At 33.5% G+C, this 21,855-nt stretch overlaps 1 protein-coding gene across 1 annotated transcript in view; it reads right to left on the bottom strand.

Annotated features, from left to right (window-relative positions):
- LOC142324186 (protein MMS22-like) overlaps nucleotides 1-21,855 on the bottom strand; it is a 134,107-nt gene that overhangs the window by 41,662 nt on the left and 70,590 nt on the right. Inside the window, exon 13 of the mRNA XM_075364932.1 lies at nucleotides 3,365-3,563. Coding sequence (XP_075221047.1) covers nucleotides 3,365-3,563 — 199 coding nt within the window. The remainder of the gene's footprint in view (nucleotides 1-3,364; nucleotides 3,564-21,855) is intronic.

Below are 21,855 nucleotides of genomic sequence, written 5' to 3'. Positions count from 1 at the left end.
GAAGTTTAGTTTGAGTCTGTACTGTACTTTTTTTATTACATCCACTGTAGTTGGGTAGTTAAACAATGCTATCAAAACATCTATTGTCAACATACTACATCAGTTTTACGAGGGTCATTCAATAATTAAACAGACAAACATTTTTACTGAAGGAAATGCTTAATGCAGGCAATTAAAACTTTTGTAAGCGTTAATTGACAACCTTGCAAAGAGTGTTAACCAGCTGTTCGATTAATATTTACATAAACCTCTCAAGTCTTAGTTACAATGGCGTGTCCACTCGAAGAAAGTGTTTTTGAAGAACAGCATTATGTGATCCAATTTTTACTGAAGGAAAGTGTACAACCATCAGAAATATTCTCTTGGATGAACAAACAATACGGCAGTAGTTTGCATAAACCGTGCGAGTTTCTACGCACAGGTGGAAAAGTTTAAAAGTGGCCACAAAAGCGTGACTGACAAGCACTGCTCAAGGCTGAAAACTATTGGCAAAGTGGGTTGGGAGCTCCTACCTCATCCTCCTTATAGCCCTGACCTTACCCCTTTGGATTTTTATCTGTTTGGTCTGATGAAAGAAGCTTTGCGAGGCATCGAGATCAATGACAACGAAGAGATAAAGAAAAAAGTACAAAATTGGCTTCGAGATCAAGGTAAAGAATTTTTCGCTGAGGGGATAAGTAGACTTGTAAAAAGATGGCACAAGTGCAGAGAAGAAGTTGGTGGGGATTACATGCAAAAGTAGACAAAAAAGTTGAATTTATTTAATAAACCAATTTTGCTGTACAGCTATTTATCTGTTTAATTATTGAATGCTCTTGTATAATAAATCAAATTACACTAATATGGTTTTTTAAATTAATACCATTATTATTTTTTAATTAAAACTTTTTAATAATTATGAAATGAAAAAATGCTAATGAATTATTCTGCCAACAAAAAAATTTTTCTTTCATTGATTTTTATGGATATAATAATGAGTAGAAACAAAAAATATTAGCTTTAGCTGAGTCTACAGACTGAAAAAGGACTTAACCTTGAAAAAATTCACTACAGCAAATAAATTATTGGAATGGGTTCGGAATAGTATGTAGAATAATAGTGTGCCCTAGTAGACATGAACAAGGTATGTATTTAATTTATTTAAATTAAGGAAAAATCTTTAGCTTTTCACCAACAGTGGCTTTATTTTTAACTGCATGTAAAAATAAAAAGCACCAATAGATAGCTGAGTAAATTTAGCGTAAAAATCCTCCTAGGGCACCAGCAAATTTTACAATAAGCACCAAACTCATACTATGATGAGTAGCTTGGAAATGGTACCTTCTCATATTTAGTAAGATTAAATGGATAAATTAATAATTTATTCATAATTTCTTAATTCTGCTTGTAGAAAAAAGTGTTAGAAAGCTTTTTTTATTTAAAACTGTCTTAGTTTTCTACTGGTGGTATTTATTTTTTCATAAGATTAAAAAACAAAATATTGATGAAAAACTAGTTATTTAAAAAAAAAAAACACAAAAAAACATTACTTTCACAATGAGCAAAAAATTTGGAAAATCAATCAATCTAACGTTATATATTGATAAATGACATTTTTACATAAATCTATGAAGTTCCATAAAAATATCTCTTTTCATTAATTTTTTATAACAATTTGTTTATAGTGCTATTTTTAGGTGTACAAAATATACTAATATTTACTTCTTAAAACTCATTGAAAAGCCATCTCTGCTACTTTAAAATAATGTTTTAACTTACAAGAAACAATTAAAATATTCTTATATTTGAAAAAACAAAATTAATAATGATCAGTTTTGTGCGTTACGCAAAGTTTTGAAAGGTACCAAAACACGCTTTTTCTAAAAAATGCAATTTTCAAATGTTGATAAACAACTAAATAAGATATAGAGATATCCTTAAGGAATGAGTAGATAGTAAGCTCAAGAACAGAATGCTATATTGACTTTTTCATTTTTTGCAATTTTTTTATTTTGTTATAGGCGTTTTATCAACAACTTGCAAATTTTTGCAATCAGAAATTAAAAATACTTCAAAAATTTTCATGAATCCATACCTTTTTGATTTTTTTAATTATCTCTAATAGGAACAGAGTTATGGAAGTTTATTTACTGCGCACTATCAAGTTACACTACCTATGTATGATAGCTATAGCTTGATTTTGGTACGTATTGTAAAATTTGCAGATGCCCTTAGTTTTACTCATAGAAAAAGGTACCTGGAATTTTTAATGAAGAATTTCCTCAGCTATCTATTGAGGATTTTTATTTTTACATGCAATTAAAAATAATGTCTTTTCATTTCATTTTTTATAAGTAGTATATTAAATGTAATGTACTATATACAGCGTCTGTACAGATTAAAAAAGGTAATTTTGTGATTTTTCCTGTGTGATTACCGATGATGAATACAGAGTATTCAAAGATCTGAAAAACTGTGAATGTAATATAATAGGGCAAGAAATTTTTTTTTTAAGACTTAAAGAACTACATTTTAAGTTGTACATACTAGGCATTAAAAAACAAAATTTATTTTGCAACTTCTTTTTCTATACAGTAGATATAAAATGCAAAACCGTAGAAAATAAAACACTATCTAGCAATTTTTCTTTGCTATGTTTCAGATTAAAAGTGGCAGTTTTTATTTTGTTATTGCTCCATAATGTGAATGGAACCTTTTAACATAATAAAAATTACTTTGCTTTTAGGAAAGATGTTCATGACGTCTGGCACATACTCACTGTACACCAATGCATGTATATCATTTTTAAATTTCTTTTTTGATACAACATTTGGTGTTCATCTTTCAGAGCGTCATCATAGTCTGGTTCACACTTCCTCTTCAACAGATTAAAAGTACATTTTGTTTTATCATCATCTGTCATCATGGCTACTCTTGCTTTCCATCTCCTCCATAATCTTACCATAAAATTTATTTACATTAATGTTCAATTGCAATATCAGAATTTTCCATTGACCAATTATTGAAATAATTCTGTTGCTGTAATAATTCAACGAGTTTTTTCTTCTTCTTATCTGTAGTAATGTCTGTAACATATCATTATATATCCAAACTACTACGCATTTGGATAGTAACATCTTTAGTCTACAATCTAATTTTTTGTAACGTTCAGTTACACTTTCAGATACTTCCTGTAACTATTCGAATTTTTAAAAATCTCCCATCTATACATTAATAAAAATATCCATTATCATTACATATTTTGGTATCTTTAAAAAGAAAATAACATCTATAATAGAAAACTACATCTAATCATAATACCAACAAATTTTTAATCTGAAATTAAATGTGCAAAAATATGTATAATGAACAGTAATATATGTACCTCACATCAATTGTTTCATTAGAAGTGAACACAGTAATCATTTCACGAAATCTAAGACCAACATGAGACACTTCAATAGAAATTATTGCGAGTTCAGCCGCTATATCAGCAATTTCTAACAGACACTCGTTTGATGATTTTCCAACTTTTTCTACAAAAGGCTTAATGCAAATCCACAACCGTTTAAAAAATTCAATCTCTGTAAATTAATCAAAGATATTAACTTAATTATAAAATAATCAGTTTTACAATAGAATGAATGACCTTTATTACAGCATACTTTTTTTATTACATTAATGGTCTTTTAACATAAAATACAAGCATATAAAAGATATCTACACAATTGCACAATGCTTATAACTACATTATTTTCTTATTTATTTTTCTAATATATACATTACAATGTAAACAATAAGCAACACCCCCCCCCCCCCCACCAGCCAAATGAGAAGAGGATTATAAGAATAACATATAAATGAGCTGTAGTCTTAAACAGACTCAAGCCGAATTCCTGAGAAAAGTTGTTAATTGAATTATAAACACCAAAGTATATCGGTATCCACTGTCCAGTATTGAAATCTGTAAAAAAACAACTAACTTTTACTAGAATTTGAATCTCAGGACCTTTGAATTTGAAAATCAGCTCTTAAACAATTGATTTTAAGATATATATTTTAATATTATATAAATATATATTTTTTTTTTAAAAAGTTACTAAATGTAGCAATAAATTTTGAAACCAAAATTTAAAGACCATACTTTATAATAGTTTTTTTTTTTTTATTTTAAGTTGATAAAAATTGAGAAAGATAAAGAATTTCAAAATTTATGATGCAGTAAACAGACATCATCTGATAATTTAAACTGTTATTTGGTTTCAAATACTTATTTACCAAAAATTTCATAATAAAAACATACATTTTAAGTAATACAAGGTCTGTTCAGGAAATAATCAAACTTTATTTTTTTAATCTTTATTATTAATTTTACAGATTAAACAAGCCTGCATAATTTGGGTTGTGGAATGATTTTAACTTTAGATAATTGATTCCTACATATTTTTTAGCACTGAATCTGAAAATAACCTTCATTTTTCCATCACATCAGGATTTTTTGCAACTGCAAATTTCAAAATTTGTAAAAGTACAAAAATGTGATGCTATAATATAGATGTAAAACCTTTTTTTTTATTATAAATTAATATAATATATTCACTTTTTTGGCTTATACTTTGCATTCTTATAGCTTGAAGATGAGACGATGGGAAAGCTTGGCCGACAGGTTGTGGCAAGACTTATCAAGATGTAACATGTTTATTGGCAGTTACCAGCGCCACTCCTGATAGTAGTTGCATGGTGCAACTACTATCAGGGCTGTTTCAACTATCAGTGTGTGTAAATCGAGTTTTTTTCCATCCTCCATGATCAAATGCATTTTTGTTGATAGAAAATATATTTTAACACATTGAATGCCATGTCATTCATATATGAATGACAGTAACACTTCGTAACTGAAGTGGCATTCATATATGAATGATGGTTTAAGATGCAGTGCAAGCTGTGTCATTTTTATATGGATGACTACATGTTTAATGCAAATGGCAGGCTTGTGGTGTGGCCCACAAAGTACATATAGGTAGGTGTACTTGGTTTGGCCTATGGTTTGACCTAACCGGTACAAATTTTGTTTATACCAGGATGAATGTAAACATAAAATTTATGAGTCGAAAAAAGTTATTTATTCTGAAAATATATTAAATCAAGTAACAAATTATTAGTAAAAATGTAAAAAGCATTATAAAAAATGTATAAAAAAGTATCTAAAATATCTGAAAAAAGTCAAAATTTAAAAAAATACAAAAATCACTGATGCACAGTATTGAAGCAATCAAGACACATTTGAGGCATTCCAGGACAAGTCTTGCAATATGTAAAAACCATCTTAGCATGTTTTCTGGCATCATTTCTACTTTTCTCTTTCTGCAGCTTGGCAAAACAATCAGAAAATTTTCGCCTTAATTTCTTACCATTATCATCCGTTCTCTGCGATAAATAGTGCATTGGTATCGCAGATCCTGCCTTTCAGTTGATGGATGACGGTTTTTATCTTTGTCTGCGATATCCAAAAGTTCAGTTGATATCCCAAAAGTTCTGTCACTAGTATTTCACGGAATTTTCTAATTTGTATTTTACTTTTTGTCGCTTTATTGTAAACAATCCACGCGTTAACAAGAATGATCCCTAACACGAGCTCCACTCCAAGTTTTCTATACCACTTGACACCTTTGCAAAGGGTTGTAGCATACGAACCCATCTGATCAGATGAGTCAATTCTGGATTTTCCTTTATTGTATGCTATGATACCTTTTGGCTTTGATTTGGCACGTGTAGATTTCCTCTCTCGTTTTGTTGCCGTGCTGGTTGAGGGGTGTTCACGGTCATCTGTAGCAGAATCCGCTGGTCTGTCCTGTGATCACAGATACTAAGAATGGTGAATGTTTCGTTGAAAAGAGTCTTACATCTCGGGTGTCTCTCCACTTCAGAACGATACCATTCTGATCTTCTCAGGAAACAATTTCACTGTGTTTGATTTTTGTGAGGAGAACTTCTTTAGGAATGTCCTTCTTATTTGCCCTGAGTGTGCCTACAAGATAAGTTTGCTTTTCTAAAAGTTGTTGTGCCAATTTGTAACTTGTATAAAAGTTGTCCGCATATAAGGTCCTATCATCATGTAGAATTGCACAATGCTAAGCATACTTTGGTCGCCAACCCAGTCTCACATTCACCTGTCGAAGGTTTCCTGTGCACACTTTTAGCGCCCATGTGTAGCCTTCAGTGGAGCATAATTTGAACAACTTTATTCCATAATGGTGCGTTTTATTTGGAATATATTGCCTAAATATGAGACGACCTCTCCAAGGAGCAAGTGTCTCATCAATTACAAAATCTTCACTAGCATAAAATACGGCTTTAAATTTCTTCTCCAATACATCCAGAAGTGGTTGAATTTTTGCCAGGTGGCCAACTTGTTTAATTATTTCATTGTTATTGAAGTGCAGCATATTCAACAAAATTTGGAACCAGTTTCTTGACATAAGTGATTGTGGAATTTCTTGTCGATAAATTAGGTTTGTTGTTCAATATGCTGGTAGAGTACCAAGGAGTACTAGACCCATTCATATCATTAAGCCAAACATTTTTTTCATTTCTTCGATATTTGTTGGTATCCATTTATTTAGACGTGCAAATTTTTGGTGTGGACCAACATTAATAACTGTTGTGCAAATCTATTAGTCTCAGCAACAATAAGATTGCATACATCATCATCCACAAGAAGCAGGAATACATCAACTGGTGAACTGTTGGCTTCACTCACCTTCTGCAAGCTGTTTTGGCCAGTAAACTGAAAATTCTTATGCCTTCCTACATAGTCTGTCCAGTTGCCTTCTGATGAACCTATAGTCTGTTCATCATTATTATCCTGTTCAATATGTTCCTCTTCCCAGGCTAAATCTTCAAGAAGCTCACGTATATCTTCGTCTCCGCTGTTTTCTGATGATGATGGTGAACTCTCAGTTGTCCAATCACAATCCTCTACAGAGTTGATTGAATCAGAATCAGAGCATTCCAAAATTTGCTTCAGATCCAAGTCAGATAATTTTCCTGTGCGACGTCTCTTGCACATCTTCAAACTATTCACTATTCCAAAAATAAAACAACTTGGATGTAACCACCATCACAAAAACTAGGACGAAACAGAATACAACACAATGAACTTGTAAACATAAGCATAACCTCAAAAACTAGGACCAAACAGAATATACTCTGTGGCTATGTTACAGAACAGCTGTTTCATTGTGTCATTCATATACGAATGACACGGCGCTCAGGTATATCTGAATTAACAAGGGGCCACGTCATTCATATTTGAATGACAGCGAAATTTATAAATAAAACAAAATATAACTAATATAATGACATAACATCTAATATACGAAAAATAAGATGAATAATTTAGGAAAAAATATTTGGCCCCTACGGAAATATTACATCCTGGGACTTTGACATTTAATGTGTTAAGGCTATCAAGCAAACTTTCTGTTTTCAAAGTGGCTTAAAAAATTCTGCAGATTCTTTTTGCTACATTTGTGGTGAATTAACGGTGGAAAGGCAAAAAAGAAATATAACAAGTTTTGTTTAAGAAGTTTACCTCATGTATTTTGGAGTGAAAATAGGAGATCAAGATAAAATTGGGGACACTGCTACGTTTGCTACACATGTGTTCAAAGACTTAAGACAGTAGTCAAAGGGTGACTTCAGATTTGGTGTGGTGAGAGCCACGAAATTACACTGATCGTTACTTTTGTTCAACTGGGGTTCATGGTTTCAATTTTAATAATAAAAAAAGAATCGTCTATCCAAATATGCCATCTGCTTTACAACCGGTTCCTCATGGTCCAGATGTAACAATGCCGATTCCACCAGAAAATTTACCTGACTTAGATGAATTCACAAGTGATTTAAATGAAGATAACATTGAGGAGTATTAAACTCAGAAATAGCTGTGCACCAAAGCTTTATTCGTAGTCTGAACTAAATGATTCAGTTCGAGACTTACATCTGACCAAAGAAAATTCAGAATTACTTGGTTCAAGTAATAAAGAGAAAAACCTGCTAGCAGCTGGCACCTCATTTTCCTGGTTCCAGTACAGAGAAAATGATTTCTTTCACATTTTTTGGAAGAAGAAGAATTAGTCTTCTGCACTGATGTACGTGAACTTTTGACTCGATTTAGCATTCTGTACTAAAGAATCGATCAGAGACTGTTCATAGATTTGTTCAAAAGAAGCATCAAAGTTGTTCTTTTCAGAATGGGAATATGTATCCGTATATACCCGTCAGACATTCTGTCCAATTAAAAGAGGGTTACAATAATTTGGAATTCGTTCTTGATAAAATTAACTACGACAATAAGTGAATTACGTGCGGTGATCTCAAAATAATATTGATGCTCCTAGGACAGCAAGAAGGATACACAAAGATTCCTTGTTTTTTGTGTGAATGGAATAGCAGACAGAGAAAATCATTGGATAAGGAAAGATCAGCTAAAAAGAGCTTCATTAGAACCTGGAACCAAAAATGTGCTCCGAAAAGCTCTCATAGATCTGAATGAAGTTCTCCTTTCACCTCTGCATATCAAGTTAGGCTTGATGAAATGATTTTTCAAAGCCTTACCAAAAGAAGGTAAATGTTTTAAATACATCTGTGACAAATTTCCAGTCTTATCAACCGCCAAAATAAAAGAGTGTCTTTACTGGTCCTGATATTAAAAAACTTCTCAAAGACCGTAATAATTTTGAGAAACAAATGGAAGTTGCAGAAAAATAAGCATGGGGAGCCTTTAAAGACATAGTAATCAAGCTTCTGGGCAATACAAAGGATCCGAACTTCAAATCAATCATTGAGAATTTGCTGCAGAAGTAGAAAAATTCAGTTTGTTCCATGAGCTTGAATGTTGACTTCCTAAATTCACATGTGGACTACTTTCCTGAAAATTTGGAGGCTGTTAATGAAGAGATGGGTGAAAGATTTCATCAGGACATGAAAGAAATGGAAAGAAGGCATCAAAGGAAATGGACTACTACGATGATTGTAGACTATTGCTAGATGTTACACTGAGATGAACCCCATAGAAAACATACAAGGAAAAGCACGAAGCAGAGTATAAGCCATCCAAAGAAACTTCGACACATGGAATAAAATTGTAACTATTTAATATACTTCATCATTAAGGGTGGGTGAAGAGGAGGAGTGGTTTCCAAAGGCCTCATAAAAATACCTCCTAATACCTCATAAGATACCAAGGTACCTAATAAAAATTAATTAAATAAATCAAACTAAATTAATTTAAAAATGTACTATAATTGAAATCGTAGGCTTATTTTGTGGCAATTTTCATTAGAAATTAAGGGGTCAATGATCCCCCTTCCATCGCTTCATACCACTCAACTCTTTAGCTATAAGAATGCATAGTATAAGCCAAAAAAGTAACTATATTATAATAATTTTTTATAAAAAAAAAAAATTTATATCTATTTTATTATATCACATTTTCGCAATTTTTCAACTTTTTACAAATATTGAAATTTTTGATTTGTGAAAAATCCGGACGGGATGGAAAAAATAAAGGATATATTTGGATTCAGCGCTAAAAAGGACATAAGAATTAATTACAAAATCAAAAAAAAAAACAATTGCAGGCTTGTGTTATTGGTCCTTGTCCCCTTCAAAGTACTTTCCTACTCTATTCACACACTTTTCCCAGTGGTGTTTCCACTTCACGAAGCAGTACTGGATAGCTTCATTTGAAATAGCTTTTAACATCTGTGACGAATTTGCTTCAATGTCACCAACAGTCTCAAAATGGAGTCAGGTCCCAGGTCTGGTGAGTAGGGAGGCTGAGGGAGGACAGTCATCTGATTTTTGGCACAAAACTGATGAAATGACATAACTGAGTGTGCAGGTGCATTGTTGTAGTGAAAGAACCATGAGTTGTCTCGCCACAACTCTGGTGGATTTCTTTCATGTAACCATTGTAAAATGCCTTGATAGTATGCACAGTTTCCTGTTTCGCCTTGAGATAAGAATTTAAAATACACAATTCCATTAAAACTGAAAAAAAATTGAGAACATTAATTTGACATCGGATCATGATTGACATGCTTTCTTGGGGTGTGGAGATCTTATTGTCAATCTACTGTGATAATTGAACTTTTGTCTGGATGTCATAGCTATAAACCCAGCTTTAGTCTCCCGTTATGATTTTTTGCATTAATGTTTTATTGTCATCGCTTTAATTTTAGAAATAAGAAAATATTGCAAGGAGTCAGGTCTGGCAAGTAGGGAAGCTGAGAGAGGACAGTCATCTGATTTTTGGCACAAAACTGACGAATTGACAAAACCAAGTGTGCAGGTGCATCATTGTAGTGAAGGAACTGTACGTTGTCTTGCCACAACTGTAGTCTCTTTTTGCCGATTTTTTGCATAACCATTGTAAAACACCTTGGTAGTACACACGATTCACTGTTTCACCTTGAGATAAGAATTCAAAATGCACAGTTTCATTAAAATCGAAAAAATAGAGAGTATCACTTTGACATCGGATTGAGATTGATGTGCTTTCTTGGGGCATGGAGATTCTTTGCCAATCCATTCTGATGATTAAACTTTTGTCTTGATGTCATCAGCTTTCTTCTCCCATTATGATCCTTTGCATGAATGTTTCATCATTATTGACTTGTTCAAGAAGTTGCCAACAGACATTTACTCTATATTCTTTCTACTGTTCGGTCATCAAACAACAAACAAACTTTGCTGCAACACATGTTCAATTTTTCAGTCAAAATGTCACAGCATGATCCAATCGAGATGCTAATCTCTTCTGCAAGTTCTCTGACAGTCAATCAGCGATTTGCGTGCACCAAATTGTTGATTTTCTGAACACGGGTGTCATCAGTTGAAGTCAAAGGCCTTCCTGGTCAACGATCATCTTCAATTGTCTGACGACCATTTTTAAATCATGAAAACCATTCGTAACATTGTGTACGATCCAGAGCATCATTTCCGTAAGCTTGTCTAAAAAGTTGAAACGTTTCTGTGAAAGTCCTCCCCAATTTCATGCAAAATTTTACATTGTATCGTGCTCCTGAAAATCACACATTACAAAAATCGCCACTAAAACTTAAACATGTTGCACTCAAATAACAATAACACAAAAATGAAACGCAATATCAACAATCCAAGAACACGGTGGTTAGAGAGGAAGTTATGAGAACACAATACTGCCAACCGCACATCACTTAATATCTCCATTTGTGCGTAATTTATTTTCTGAACAGACCTCTTACACAAAAGCTGCCAGCTTATTATTTAATATTAAATACTACTACATCCACAATACTTAATTACTGAAAATTTCACAAAAAACAAAGTGGATGTACTTTCTATTTCTATCTACTGTTAATTAAACAATACCCTTAACAATACTTATTAAGTTTCTTGGTGTAAAACTGATAGTAAACCAATATGGAATGACGATACTACTGAGCTGAAGGTTAGTCTATCAAAAAGTATACTACATAAGTATTAAGTATACTAAAGTATTATTAAGAAAATCTATAGTTTGAAGATCCCTAAGGCACCAATTACTGGCAATTTTGCTCTTTTTTTTTTATTGCCATCTATCATATACTATAATTTTTTAAGGATACTACAGTAGTCACATGAAAGGATTGTTTGTAATGCAAAAGGGGATGTAACATTATATATTTGACTTGAGCTGGGAGGGGCTGTGTATTAAGGTTTTGTAAAATAATGATCTTTTAAAATTGGAGAATTTAGTTTTTATGGTATCGATCATTCATATAAAAAAAGCCAAAATTACAATATTAAAAGAAAAATCCCTTAGTTATCAAAATTCAGTAGCACTTCTCAGACTATGCTGAATTACAAAAGCTGACTATATAAACACAAGCCGACCTACATGGGGTACCGGCTTAATTTTCCACTTACCTTGGAAAATTAACATTCTTATTGAAATAAATTTTAAAAAGGGCTCAAAGATAAACGAGGTCTGTAAATAAAGTAATGAGACTAGTTTTTTGAAAGCCAAAGTGGCAACACTATAAAGTTACAAGTAAACATATGAACAGCTGATTTATATTACATATTAATATTTTTAGTCCATTGTTGCCATGTGAGATGTAAACAAACTTTTCATGAAACAAGGTTTTGTTGTGCATTACAAAAATGAAAGATACTAATTATGAGAAACATTGTGAAATCAAGTTTTGTGTTAAACTTCTTGAGAATGCTACTGAAACTTTTTCAAAATTGAAAAGGCTGTATGGAGAGGACACTCTGTCACAAGTCCAAGTTTTTAAGTGGTTTAAAGCATTTTCAAATGGCCGACAATCAGTTGCAGACGATCCACATTCTGGAAGTCCATTAACATCAAAAAGTGACAATGTAGAGCAAATCAGAGACTTTTGAAGTTTTGACAGACTGTAAATCAATAAGTTTACCAAGAAATTCTTAAAAGACTGGAGAGTTGCCCATGTGAGACCAGCCATCAAAGACAACTGGATGCTGAATCATGACAATATACCTTGTCAAACTGCACTCTCAGTTAATGAGTTTTTGGCAAAGAAAAACATTCCTGTAGTTCCTCAACCACCTTATTCACCTGACTTCAGTCCTGAAACTTTTTCCTGTCCCTGACTTCAGAAAAACACCTCAAAGGACACCATTTTGGAACAGTAGAAAACATTTAAAAAAATTTAACTGACCATCTAAAGGATATTCCGGTTTCCGAGTTCCAACACTCCTATAAAGCTTTACATGACTTCCCAAGGAAACTATTTTGAAGGAGTCCATGTATAATTAGATTGTAAATAAAATGTTTTTCTGAACCAGTCTCATTATTTTATTTACAGACCTTGTTGAAACAAGGATTTTACCAGATTGAGAAATTCATAAATCACTCTTAAATAAATTTTTAACTGTTAAATCACAACTTTATAATTTATTAATCATATAAAACCAGAACACAGGATGATAGCTGTCATCCCTTTTTCCCACAAAAAAGGGAAAAAATAGACCCTAACAATTACAGGGGAATCTGACTCCTAGACACAGCATACAAAATTCTTTCAAGAGTCATCCTCAACAGGATTGATCCAAACTTGAGAAAGAACTAGAATACCATGGAGGTTTCAGACCCTGGCCTGGAGAAGCTGTCCAGATCAGATCATGAGTCTCGAGCTGATAATGGATTACAACAGAAAAATAAACAGGGACATGGTGATAACATTTGTAGATTTCAAGAAAGCTTGACTGTATCCACTGAGAATCTCTACTAAAAATTCTAAGACACTGCAGACTACATATCAAATTAATAAACATGATAAAACTGACACTCACAAACACTAAGTCAAAGGTTAAATTCAGAGGTGAGATCTCAGAACCTTTCGAAATCAAAATAGGATTGTGCTATGGCGATGGGCTCTCACCGCTATTATTCAACTGCGGTCAAGAAATGGTAACGAGGGAATGGCTCAAAAAATGCCCCCACAACTAAAAACAAGGCCAAAAAATCAAAACAAACTATCTTGGTTTCGCTGACGACTTGGCACTGCTAGCAAAAGACATTGACAAAGCTAAATCAGATATTAGAACTTAAAAACATTGCAAATAAAATTGGCCTAAAATTTCACTCGAAAAGATACAAATTATGCCCCAAAAACCAACACGATTAAAAGAAGTAAACATAAATGGTAATAAAATGAAAATAGTTACCAGAATTAAATACCTCAGAGAAATAGTAACAAACAACCTAAACGAAAAAACCTCTATCCAAATAAGAAGAAACAAAATAGCTAAAGCTCAAAAACTAACCTGGTATACTTACAATAAAAAATGCCTATTGATAAACACAAAAAGATACTAAAACAAAGTTATAAAACCAGAAGCCACATCATATGCAGCAGAAACACTCTTCCGCCTGAACCTAGCTGAGACAGCCAAAGACAGACAGACTCCAGAAAATCGAAAGGACTTGCACCCAAAAGTGTTCTAAAGAGTTAGAACCCATCACTGATACCATGCATAAAAGGAGACTAGGATTCTTTGGACATATCATGAGGATGCAAGATTCAAGACTTCTGAAACAGCTAGTACAGTACAATTTTGATCCAAAAAACACCAAGACAGGATGCAGATGGATCAGAGAAATAAGACAGAATCTGAAGAAAATTGATCTTACACCAGTAGACACCACAGATAAGATAAAATTAAACAAGAAACTCAAGAATAAAAACACTTGCTTCACATCACAACATGAACATTTTCAACACTAGAAAGGGCACAAATATCGAAAGTTATGAAAAAGTACAGGAGGACTGCAAGGCCCAAACATTTCCATTTGAAGAGACTTGCATAATGAACTGACTAAAGTGATCTTATGTAGTCATAAAAGATGATGATGATGGTGTTGGTGGTGGTGGTGATGATGGTAATAATAATAAACACCCTGGAAAAATCCAACCCCACGTCTGTGCAACATCTATGCATATGTCCAGGGTGGGCAATAACATGGTACTTTGGTACCTCCACTTATGTCGGCTAACAGGGAAATGATCTTGCTCAGGAACTCCTTTTGGAGTACGGGATTGGCGGTCTCGAGCTATCCGAGCTGGTTGCAGTTGTGTTTCTCGGTTTCACTGCTTGCAGCGATGGTGGGAGGCATGACCGTGATCTGTTTGCCAATGCTGGGCGGAGTGCCCATCCTTCTTCTCGGTTATGAAGCTGGGTTGAGGGTGGGGGTGCTGTGAGCTTGCTCTGCTGATGTCTTGCACCATCCAGCGTGAGTCTGTCACTTCAGCCTTTTGCAGGGATTGTCCCATAGGTAAGGGTATTGAGCCCTACTGCAATGTGGGAGCCCTGGGATGTCAGTATCGTGAGTCAGGCAGTACCTGGCCCCCGGCCTGGGTTAAATTTGTTGGAGGCGACTGACTGGGGGAACCCAGGCAGGATCACTGATCCGGGGCATGCCGCCAAACCGTCTCTCTGCCCACACCTTGTGACATATTGACTGACGATTTATAGGTTTATGGAAACAACAGCTTCCACAATTTCTGTGGCAAAGGTTCCATGTAAAAACCCTCGTTCTGGAGAATCTCTTTCTTCGGCAGCGAAGAAGAGGAAGAGTGTGGAGTTTAGTGATAAGGAGGAGTGTATTATACTAGAAAGGAAGGATCGAACTAAGACCTAAGGATGCTTCGACCTAAGAGTGGAGGACCTATTCCTAGGTATTTAATAATAAAGAAAAATGATGGTGACTTTTCTAAAATCAGCCCCTTCATGATAGCTCGTGGCATCACCAAAGCAGCTGGAGGACCAGTTAAAGATACAAAAGAAGACTGCAACGGGATTATTTGTTGAAACTGTTCACTTCGTGCAGTCTTCTCTGTTATTAAAAGCAAAGAAGGTTGGACTTATAGACGCTGAGGTTGTACCACACGGTACTCTAAATGCTTCTAAAGGAGTTGTTGTGTGCAGAGATTTGCTTAACTGCACGGAGGATAAAATTGTTGACGAACTCTACAGACAGGGAGTCATTGCATGTCAACGGCTAAACACTTGACAAAATGGAGAAGTTTTACCCTCCGTGTCGCACGTGTTAACATTTAACAGACCTAAATGTCCAGATAAAATAAAGGCAGTATTTCATAGACTTGATGTGTGTCTGTTCATCCCAACACCATTGCAACTTTCGGGTGTCAAAAATTCAGACACACGGCTGCAAGATGCATGAGGAAACAGATTTACATGTGTGGCAATCCCTTGCACCCAGGTGATCCGTGCTGGGACCCGCTGATATGTGTAATTGTAATGGTCAGCATAGTGCAAGATCAAGGAATTATCAAAAATATAAGGAGGAAATTGCGATTCAGGAAGTAGAGGCCATAAAGAAGGTCAGTTATTTTGAAGCTAAGAAAATCGTGTGTAGCGGAACGCCAAAGACCATAACTTATGCACAGGTTGCTGCTGCTCCTGCAGCCACCTGCAAACCTAAGGACGTGGTAACAGAACTGGCACTAGTCTTAACAATGTTGGTAGAAAGAATTGTTAATCGGAAATTAAGGAATCGAACATTTAGGGACAGCAGCCCAAATCGTTTAAAACAAAAGCAAACTTGCCAAAGCAACAGTGTCTGAATTCTTCGAAAAATGAGCCTACAATTAACTCAAAGGCAACGCAAAGTCCAAAACAAATAAAAGAACCTGAGAGATCAATGTCGAATGTATCACACACAGCAGAATTCGACATTGAGGCCTTCAGAAAAATGGAGAAGAGTAAGAAAAAAGGATGGCCTAAAGGGAAACCAAGGTGATAAATTTCTGAAAGCGAAATATCAAATATCCAGACTGAGATTTTTATAAATAAATAAAATTTTAATTTTTAATTAATATAGATATAGATATCTGAGATTATATATAAGTGTTTTGCGTGTCATGTTAACTGACAAGGGCCCTTTACACCCTTGTCATGTTTTCATTTAATAGATTTTACTGATGTGCATTTTAAATTATATCAGTGACAAATTCCGTTTTGAGAGTTTTTGACTAAATTTTGTAAGAAATGGCTAGAAATATTTTTAAATGACAAGGGTCTTTACACCCTTGTCATGTTGTGTTTTTTGGGGTTTTCAATAACCACCAACAAATCTTTTTTAGATACTCTTTTTTGACAAGACTAGTCATTCACTATATCACCTAAGTTCTGTTTTCAAGGGAGGAAAGATATTTTGTATATTGACTATGTTGCTAGAGTCGTTTGTAATGGGAGGAAACAGAATCTTTTTCTTTTTTGTTGTGGAAGGGGCTAATGACCATAATAATCTATGCTCCCAAAACTCCAAAAAATAAAAATAATAAATAATAACTAGACAATGGAACTCTTTTCATATAATTCAACACAATACTTCAGCTTGCAAGAAAAGACCTTATTATGCTTCTATAGCCGTTTTTAATAAATTAGTAATTTGGAAAACTGCAATCATTTAAAAAATATTCCTACTAGTTTATCTAAAGTACAATTAAAAGATTTGATTATCATTTACAGAAGCAAAATTAGTCTCTATAAATTTTTAAATACTAATTTTAAAAACCTTGAATTTTCTGCATTCTGTTCAATATTACGAGCTGAAAATAATTTTCAATAGCGCCTTCTGAATTGTGAAACATTTTGTAGTAATGTTTTAACATGGTTTCATATTTTTATATTTAAATAATAATTATGGGCTTTAATCCCAACTACTTTCCTTATCTTAGAATTTATCTTTTACTTTCCTGGTTTCGTAGCTCCAGAGCTATGCTGCAAGGAATGTACTGTAATTAGTCAAAAAATGGGGTGTGGGTTTTTTCATTTCTTGATGTTTCAAGATCCAGGAACCCCCAAACATACAAAAAATTGGAGCAGAACTGTTCACATGTATGTGTGTTGGTGGGTTTAACAAGTTGACCTGTTAAACTTGTCTTTCATCTCCAAAGAGTGTTTTTCATAATTTTATTCACTATACTTAAAAGAAGACAAGTTAGGTAGTTGAATAATTTGAAATTTTCTTAGGCCTAGACCAATTAATGTAGCACATTTATCATTTGGATTGTTTTGATTTGTGAGACAGATTAGTCCCATAAGTCAGAAATCGAATTCATGTGTTCAGTGCTCTTGTGGGATTGTTTACTCCCATGTTTTCTTGGTAAATAATAGATTGTAAAAATCTGTATATTATATATAGATTAAGAATTGTAGTCCATATAGTCATATATGTAAGAAATATTTAAAAAAAACAATACAAAACAATATCTGATAATCATTTTACTGTACTTAAAATTAATTAAAAAACTAAGTCAATACATCTAAAAATTATTTTTGCAAACAACATAACAGTATTCAGTTATCATATTCACTTAAAAAACTTTGCCTACACATTTAAAGAATATTCTTACAAAGAATGAAAGCAAAAACAGTACCTGATATACTCGTAATTACAAATTCAACATTTTAGAACTCCAAAATGAAAACTAATGAGAAACTATAAAATAAAATTCAATGAAAACTATGCAAATAATTTTGAAATGTGTTAAAAAACATGACAGGCAATAATGTTTATCACACATTGAACATTTTGGGGCAGGCTTTGGGCATTTAGCTAATGTTGATTTGCAACTACTAATTTCAACTATTAATTTTTGATAGCATGTAAGACATCTACCCCTTTTTGCTTGAATAAGAAAATGACTGTTCTCGACCATGGCAGGAACAATAGCTGGCTTATATACTTCATTACACTTTCCTTGAATCAGTAATGCAGATTTTATAGCCAGTAACCATTTGAAATATTGAAAAAGCATTTGTAACAGCAACTGACAAAACCAGATCAAAGGCAAACTCGTAATACCATTTTAGGCTTCACCTAATCGGAGATGAATATGAAATCATTTGATCGCTTCGATCAATGAAAGACTTGCCGTAGTTGTAATCAATGACCACATTCAGTTTGATAATTGCACCTCCATGCATTTTCACCATAGCCATTATTAATGTTACTTAACACTTCATTAGAGATGGTAGATGTACTGCTACTACTGTTAGAATAACTGAGCTGCATTTCATCTAACCTATTTTTTCATTTTTCAATCACATTAGTTGGAATTTTTTCACCACCACAACTGTCCTTTAGTCAATGAAGGATTTGTCCCTCACTCATTTTTCAAAACAACTATTACAGTAAATTACTTTTTTACAATGAAAAGAATCAAAACAAAAGCAAAAAACACCATCAGACTAACTATAACATTAGCAGAACTAGCTTCAAGTATATGTAATGAATGATACACTACTTGTCAATGGTTTGTAATATATCTGTACTACATGATTTGACAAAGTATTTTAAGAATCATGCATGTAAAAATGGTCTATAGACTCTTTACATGTTTAATACAGAAACAGAGTGCCAATCAGTGTCACAGTAATTTTTAAGTCAAATGGGTGCGTGGTACTAAAATTAGTCCATTATCCACCTGCCCCGATCACATGCAACACTTGTAAGTCCCTCATAGTCATCAACCTGTTAAAGCTTATAATAACATTTTAACTGGATAAACTGATTTTGATGAAATCTGACTCACAGACTTGTGTGTATGAGGCTATTAGTTGGTAAAAATTTGGGGTCAATATCTCCAGGTAGTGGGGTGGTAGTTTCTTTGGCAGTCTATTTTCTCAAAATTTTGCAAACATAACCCCACTTTATATTAAGCTTAGTACATGCTTGCATGTTTACCTTACCATTTTAAAAAAGATCAGTTGGAATTTGTGTTCTAAATTACAACTGATTCCCGTTTGTGATTTTTTTATTCATTTACTCCAATCACAACAGCCAACAATGTTAAATAAATAACAAACTCAAACCTACTTAAAAAAAAAAAACCTTGACAGATTTGAATAAAAACACAAAGTGCTGTTTCTAATATTATCACGGGTTGAATTATCTTGATCTACCCACAGCAAAGGTAATTAATCTGTGGGTCAACCATTCCCTTTCTCTTCCTTCTGTTGTTTTTTTTATTCTTGGATGAGTGCTGGGGAAATTGGAACAGCTGTAGCCCTGGTTTCGAATAACATGCTGGTACCTTCCAGTAGCCAGCTGCTTCTTAATAGGAGCTCAGCTAGTGACAATCCTGTTTTTTTTTGTGCCTGTGGCACTATTCAAGGACTATGTTCCCTTAGTAGGGATTGCAAAAAAATCCTAACTAGTGACTGAGGTGATTACTGGATAGAATCAGGCCTTCCAGTCCTCATAAAATTTGATTTAATCTAACTGTATCGTGCTTCAACATCAATTATTTTAATTATTTTGTCAGTACCTTGAAAATGGATGCTTTTGGTTCATATGTGATCATTTAAATGTTCAAAACACTGTATTGATCAAACTCTTAAATTTTGATTACCAAAAATGAAAAAAGTAATAGAATATTGAGAACAGTGTAGTTGCAACATCATATTTAATAACTTATCTAGTAACAAATAGTGTAAACTTTAATATATTTTGACTAACTGCTAACTGAAAATCTACATCATTACATGTAGCTTCAACAAATTCCACCATCTCATGAAGATTTAAATCCCATTTAAGTCATCTACAATATAAATATCTCAGAAAAAACCTAGCCACCAAACATAGTACAGAAAATCATTAAAATCCAACATCAAACGTCGACTTTTGTGAGATTATGTATCAACAGTTGGTACATAATTCTGAAATTGCATAAAAAAAAAAAAATAATATGGATATGTCAAAATGGAATGATGTCATCATTCCAGTTGGCAGTGAAGTTGTGTTGTCCAAGTTTTATGGTTGTTAGGGTTTGTTTTCTAAATTTTTACGTTTTTATTTCTTTTTTGTTTTTGGATGTAATTATAGAATTATGTACTGACTGATGATGCAGGATTCCACGAAAGTTGACTTTTGGTATTAGATTTTAAAGTTTTTCTGTACTGTGTTTGGTGTTTAGGTTGTTTTTTCATGTTAATTGGCACAGTATGCTGACGGATTATTAAAATTTTCAGAAAAAAAAAAATATATAAAGAACACAATAGACAGTAGTGGTGAGGTAGATACCATATATACTGACTTCAGTAAAGTCTTTGATAAAGTCAACTGTTACGTTTTCAACTCCTCTTGCCATCAGGTGCTGAAACCTAGTGGTGGCAGGGTGTCCACAGCAAACTTGGTCGCCAGACCATCATGCCACTCTACGTCACAAGCTGCTCCCTCGAGCACTGTATGTAGCGTCTTCCACCAGTCTGCACTCATACCTGACCCAAGGCAGTCGCATCCGGATGGACTCTCTCAGTTCTTGTTCGGATGAACATTACTTTTATAAGTTTTATTTAGCTTATGTTTGCTATTTTTAACGTTAAATTATAAGTTACAAGTGTTACGTTACAAAATTATTTTAAACCGCCAAGACGGCTTACAATTAAACAATCCTTCAGCAATCAACAAGGTGTTGTCTTCATTCATCACCTATGAACACATACAGTCCACCCTCAATCTAAAATCTACTGCAATGCTGTTAACCAAGGGCATCCCGGCAACGTCGCAACATCAACCATGATATTCTTTTATCAAAATTTGTCAGCCTATTGACATGGATTGCTAGTTATTTATGCAATAGGATTTAATACGTGAAAGTCAAAGGTTTTTATTCGAAGCCCTTTGCTGTTTTAACATGCGTTTTGCTAGGATCTCATATCGGCTCACTGTTGTTTAATATCTTCATTAATGATAAATGTGAAGTTGTATTTTTAGCTTGTGTACTATTACACAAAGATGATACAAGAATTTTTATGCAAATTAAGTCTTTTGAGGATTTCTGCAAACTGTAAGATGACATAAACTGATGGTGTAGTCTCAATCTTATGTCTCTTAATATAAATAAATATTACTCCATTACATATACAAGAAAGAGGTTTCTTCTTCAATGCAATTATAATATAAATGATGCGATATTAGTTACTTAAGATAATGTTTGTGATTTAGGTATCATATTGGATTGTAAATTAACTTTTATAGAGCATTATTTATCTTATCTTATGATATGAATTTCTAAAGGAATCATATGTATCGTACAGGTCAACTGATGACTGATAATGAACATGATTATAAGCTTAGCCCTAACTGTGACTTACTTTCTTTTTCCTGTTTAGCCTCTGGTAACTACCGTTTAGATAATACTTCAGAGGATGATATGTATGAGTGTGAATGAAGTGTAGTCTTATACATTCTCAGTTCGACCATATATGAGATGTGTGGTTAATTGAAACCCAACCACCAAAGAACACCGGTATCCACGATCTAGCCCTAAC

This window comes from Lycorma delicatula, chromosome 4 (assembly GCF_047948215.1).
Source record: "Lycorma delicatula isolate Av1 chromosome 4, ASM4794821v1, whole genome shotgun sequence".
In the NCBI taxonomy this organism is placed as follows: Eukaryota; Metazoa; Arthropoda; class Insecta; order Hemiptera; family Fulgoridae; genus Lycorma; species Lycorma delicatula.
This window is presented reverse-complemented; position numbering and strand designations above follow the sequence as displayed.